Genomic DNA, 5,000 nt, shown 5'->3' with positions numbered 1-5,000 from the left:
CCCTCCTTGCCCTCCCTCATGCTTCTTTGGTAGAGGTGGTAGAGGTGGTAGAGGTGGTAGAGGTGGTAGAGGTGGTAGAGGTGGTAGAGGTGGTAGAGGTGGTAGAGGTGGTAGAGGTGGTAGAGGTGGTAGAGGTGGTAGAGGTGGTAGAGGTGGTAGAAAACAAGATTGGTCCCGGTCAGGGGTAGGGTGACATTGAACAGATGGGGTGGTGGTAATCACATAGAAGAGGTGGGGTGGAGACCCAAACGTGCGGTTGAAGTGGAGGGCAAGGAGGGGTCGGTGCAGGGTAAAACAGAAATGGTCGTGGAGGGGTGGTAGCAGGGAGGAAGGGAGGTGGTGGTAGGGTACTAGAACAATAAGCAAGGGTGGATCTAAAAAAGAAAGCGGGGATAGCTCTTGTGGTCTCACCACTCGGAATCGAACCAAGGACACTCTGATGTCTGTGGAAGCCTCTACAGTCAGATGCTCTGCCAACTGAGCTATGGTGAGTCGCCCGCTTGCTCGGGTGACCACCCCAAAACATTATAACTTAGTACGGTAACAAGGTGGCCCGGGAGGCCGCTACTAGGAGGGGCCTGGAGTCAATCATGACTCAGGGCCTAGTAGCCTCGGCTGAACGTACGGTACTGACTACCGGGTAGTAGGCAAGTTCAAGGTTTCCGAAGTTCAGTCACCTTCAAGTAAATGAACAGTTCAACGGCGTCACGGTTTCAGCCGGGGCCGGTCGGAGGCCCGGAGAATCGCCGCTGGACTTCACCAGACTGTGGGGTAGTGTCCCTACACACAACCGGTGGTCTTCCGAAGTGCACACCCCGATGAAAGTGGGTACTTTACCGCTGATGTGAGGGTGGTAGTATCAGATGGAGGTAGGGTGGGTCAACTGTTGTAATATTTCATGAACCCTTCCTTCTATCTCTGATACCCATTGATTGTATACGTAATTTGCTCTTGATGTAGGGTAGGGTGGTACCCCCTACCCCCAGGGCAAAAGGGGGACCCTAGCGCCTCTAAACCATCGGTGGGCAGCCGCCATGGCGGCGAAGCGAGTGGTGGAGACGCGGAAGAGAGAAGGTATGGCGACGAAGAGCAGAGAGCAAATTGCGCTGTTCTCATGTTGTTTCCCCTTGCTCTCTTCGTTTATCTCCTCTGCTTCGTCTTGTCACCCTGCAGAATGCTCCCCTATTGTTACTCTTAAATGCCACCGCTGCTCCCACCTCCTCTTCCACCAACTGTTCCTTCTGGGAATCTAGCACGTCCCACATTCGCTCATCAGATGTTCAACCTTATGATCGAGTTCAATCCTGTTTTTTTCTCGTTCCCTGATTGCTCCAAAGAAAGTACATCCACCTCGTTTCGCATCCCATAAGGTGTTCTCGGTATCATCTTCAAGTCTTCCTCCTCCTGTATTGACCCTACTACCACGATGATGAACTCGATCGTGTCTGCTCAACAATGGCATTTCTTCACCTTTCTACCGCTCTTTCCCATCTGTTGTCCCTCCGAATCCCATTTTGAGATGTGTACCTGAGACCACCATTCCACTGGAATCCTCTCTCTCCTTCTCGTCTCAGTCTCCCTTCCCTTCAAAATCTCTGTATCATTCGCAGTCATGCACAGCATACCTTGATAGTGACGCTGATGAGAACCAAACTCACATTGGATTCCACGTTGTTCTGGAACCTGCATATCACAATTTTCAACTCCTATGTCGTGAGTTCTGATGATGGGAGCAGATGGTTTGACGTGAAGAAGTTTGGGAGTGAGTTATGAGTATGCATTCATAGGAACCACCCAACACCTCGAGTGCTAGAAGATGGAAGGTGACACAAAAGATCTCGTCAATAACTGGTCGACTGTTACCGGACACTGATACCCTGGAATGCAAAACGAGCAGGATCTTACTGGAGCATCTTATGCCTTCACCTCCTCGTTGTTGCGATTGTTCGTCATCGCGCATCTGGAGTTTCTGATGGTAGATGATGGGTGTGCAGGTTTGGACTTCGGACGCGGCCAACACCGTCCGAGGAGGGTACAGCCTCAAAGTGGACTTGCTCGATCTGGTGAGATAGAGGGGAAGCCTCAATCGCTCCCTTTGACGGTTTGCTTACAGCAATCGAGTGCAATCAAACCTTTACCTCCATCTCGAAGCCTCTCCCTTGCAAAGAGATCAGATGACGCGGCCCGACCAAAGTTGCTGCCCTGCCAAGCCATGTCGCGCCTCAGGGGAGGTTCTCAAGACGTGGGGACTAGCGCCGGTGGCTCAGACACGGCTGGTCCGAACTTGGATGTGCTGAATGTGTCGGAAACTGCGCAAGGGCAAGCGCAGGTGACTTGAAGGAGGTTTGAGGGTCGGCCGCTGACTCCGCTGGTTAGACAACGGTGAAGAAGAAAGGACCGCTGAGGAGGATGACCCGGGCGCATTCAGAGGTGACGTCATGACCTCCTATCCTCTCCGCCTCCCCCCCTCGTGGATCATGCTCAACCCCGTGCCGCTGCAACGCGGGCCTGGATGGACCTGGCTGATTCTGCCTCCTTCCCTCTTTAGGTCACCTTCCCATCCATGGACTCCTATGCTTACTCGGTGGAGACGGAGCTGGGGTAGGGACGATATCAGAGGAAAGGATTGTTCACTGTGTGACTTTGCCGCCTCTCCACCAGCTTCTCTCTCTTCCTCAGTCGTCGATGCAAGCGGATCTACTTCATAGGAAACGCTGAGGGGCTTCACAACACGGTATCCCTCCTGGTTCCTGCATTTTCGTCTCCCTCCTCCTCTGCAACTTCCTTCTCGGCTCCCTTCTCTACTTCCTTCCCTCCTTCTCTCTCTCCCCTCCCGCTGTGACACTCGCCTCCAGGTCACCGCAAAGGAGCTCCTGGTCCACAACGGTGGGATGGAATTCTTCGACGCTGCTCTCTCCCCTAAGGGCTACGAGGAGTGTCAGCGGCTCAAGACGGAGATTCTCTGCTCGAAACATCCCCTCGACTTTCAGCTCGTCGTCGTCTCTCCCCTCACTCGCGCCCTTCAGACAGCAGAATCAGCTCTAGGGGATCTCAACCGTGCGACGCCAGCATACTCTCGAGCTCGAGTACGTTAGCCGAGTCGTTCGCATCTCCCTCCTTCCCTCCCTCCTTCCCTCCCTCCCTCCCTCCCTCCCTTGCTTTCCTTGTCTCCTGATCGTTCTCATCAGTCGAGGTGCATCAGCCCGCAGCCGGAGCCTCTGACGATGGTGGAGAGTGACGACGGGAGGAACAACACGTTCCCGGGGATGGACTTCATGGACAAGGACTGGGACCATCCTGCAGGCATGTGGGAAGCGCATCGCAAGTTTCCGCCGGGCTCGCTCATCAACGAGGAGGAGGGGCACAAGTCGACGGTGGCAGAAGAGTTTTCAGCGCTGCACGACAAGTGAGGTGCCTGTCGGTCTGATACCGGGGGATGACGTAGCGTCCAGATTGATGGCAGTCAAACTGACTGAGGAGACCTTGACTAACCAGTCGGGCTCGAACGGGCAGCCTGCCTCAAGCGGCACGAAAAGGAGGTGATGATATCATGTGACTTGTGCCCTCCGTTGCTAGTGCTCTGCTGATTGCTCAGATCCTGCTGTTCTCCTCCTCCTCCTCCTCCTCCTCCTCCTCCTCCTCCTCCTCCCTCTCGTTGACATCTCGCTGCTGCAGCCAGAGGATCCCTATCATCGCCACGGACTTGTGTCGAGAGCGGATCACAGGTGGCTGGCAGGCGTGGCCTCGCCTTGCATCTCCACTGACAGCCTGCAGGCCTGCCGTGTGACTGTCGCAGATCTGTAACGTGAGGACAGGAGGGAGGAGACGAGGGTGAGGCTGACTGAGCTGACTGACTGACGCGGGTGGTTCAGGGAGTTGAAGAAGGAGTTTCCCAATGTAGACTTCTCGCTGATCCGCTACGACGACGTGAGCGACTCTCCTCTCCTCCTCGCGCTGTCTGGCCCTCCTCACCTCCAGTGCTGCAGGACTTCATCGCGGAGAACTTGGTTGAGGACTTGGAGCTCTGCCGTGAGAACCGGGAGGAAGGAACCTGGTGGGCTGTGACCTTGTTCTGTCCCTCCAGGCATGAGAGCGACTCGGTTCCTCCAGTGGCTTTGCTCGCGTCCAGAAGAGGTTGCCTCACGTCCATCCTCGTCTGCTCTTCTATAGCCTGCTCCTTGCTCCCTCCTCTTTTCCTCCCTCCTCACCTTTTCCTTATTTGCTCTTTCCTTCTCCTTGCTCTCTCCTCCTTTCTTTCCCTCCTTCCCGTCCTCTCCCCTCCTACTTCACTTGTCGCTCCTCACACGCGCACCAGAGAATCGCCGTCGTTTCGCATTCGGGCTTCTTGACGTGAGAGGAGGATGGAGGGAAGAAGCGGCTTAACCTCCTGTCCTCAGCCATCTCTTCAGTCAGTTTGGGATGAACAAGTATCATGCTCTTGCGCGAAAGGTCTGAGCAAACAACTGCGCATCTCAACATCCGTTCATCAGCAACTTTTGTTTCATGACGTTGTGAATGGTTTTTTTGTTTGTCTTGTTATGATGTCTCAAGTGCTCTCGGCCGAAATGTCTTCTTTTATCTCCCTCCTCATATCCCTCCTCACTGCAAATACTCCCCTCTCTTCCTTGCATGAACCTGTTTGCTTCCTCGTTCCACTCCTTCCTCTCGTGTCGCTTCTCTCCCGTGTTCGACATCTGACATCGACATCGTCTATCCTCCCGTGCAGGACGTCAGCGAGCTACGTCGTCGTCCTCTCCACGCCGAGATGCGAGGCGTGCTCCTTGCCGCTCATCGGCCATTCAACGAAAGCGAGGTGAGCACGCCGGACCCGCCTCAATCCTTTCTCGCTCGCACCCTCCCGCCCATCCCTCCCCAACTCCCCCTCCTGTTGCTTTTCTTTCCTATCGCAAACCCCTCCCTGTGCTCGACGTTTGCCCTCCCGATCCCTCACCATCTCTCCCTCTTCCTCTCCCTCTCTCTCTCTCCTCTCTCTCTCCTCT

General features: G+C 54.9%; 1 protein-coding gene and 1 non-coding gene across 2 annotated transcripts; one reads left to right on the top strand and one right to left on the bottom strand.

Annotated features, from left to right (window-relative positions):
* Window positions 1-405: 405 nt before the first annotated feature.
* GUITHDRAFT_t36 lies at window positions 406-492 on the bottom strand. The gene has a single exon. It is a non-coding gene; the product is annotated as a tRNA-Tyr (tRNA).
* Window positions 493-1,882: 1,390 nt separating this feature from the next.
* GUITHDRAFT_135806 (hypothetical protein) lies at window positions 1,883-4,170 on the top strand (the record flags this gene model as incomplete). The annotated part of the gene is given in 14 exon segments (XM_005836543.1): window positions 1,883-1,975; window positions 1,995-2,063; window positions 2,114-2,329; window positions 2,377-2,430; window positions 2,549-2,601; window positions 2,680-2,734; window positions 2,856-3,086; window positions 3,189-3,406; window positions 3,453-3,539; window positions 3,676-3,725; window positions 3,775-3,805; window positions 3,873-3,927; window positions 3,987-4,029; window positions 4,085-4,170. The coding sequence occupies 14 exon segments, from the start codon at window positions 1,883-1,885 to the stop codon at window positions 4,168-4,170; spliced, it is 1,341 nt and encodes a 446-aa protein (XP_005836600.1).
* Window positions 4,171-5,000: the final 830 nt, after the last annotated feature.

Source organism: Guillardia theta, assembly GCF_000315625.1.
Source record: "Guillardia theta CCMP2712 unplaced genomic scaffold GUITHscaffold_17, whole genome shotgun sequence".
Classification (NCBI taxonomy): domain Eukaryota; class Cryptophyceae; order Pyrenomonadales; family Geminigeraceae; genus Guillardia; species Guillardia theta.
Note: the sequence above shows the minus strand (reverse complement) of the source record. Positions and strands in the feature narration are given on the sequence as shown.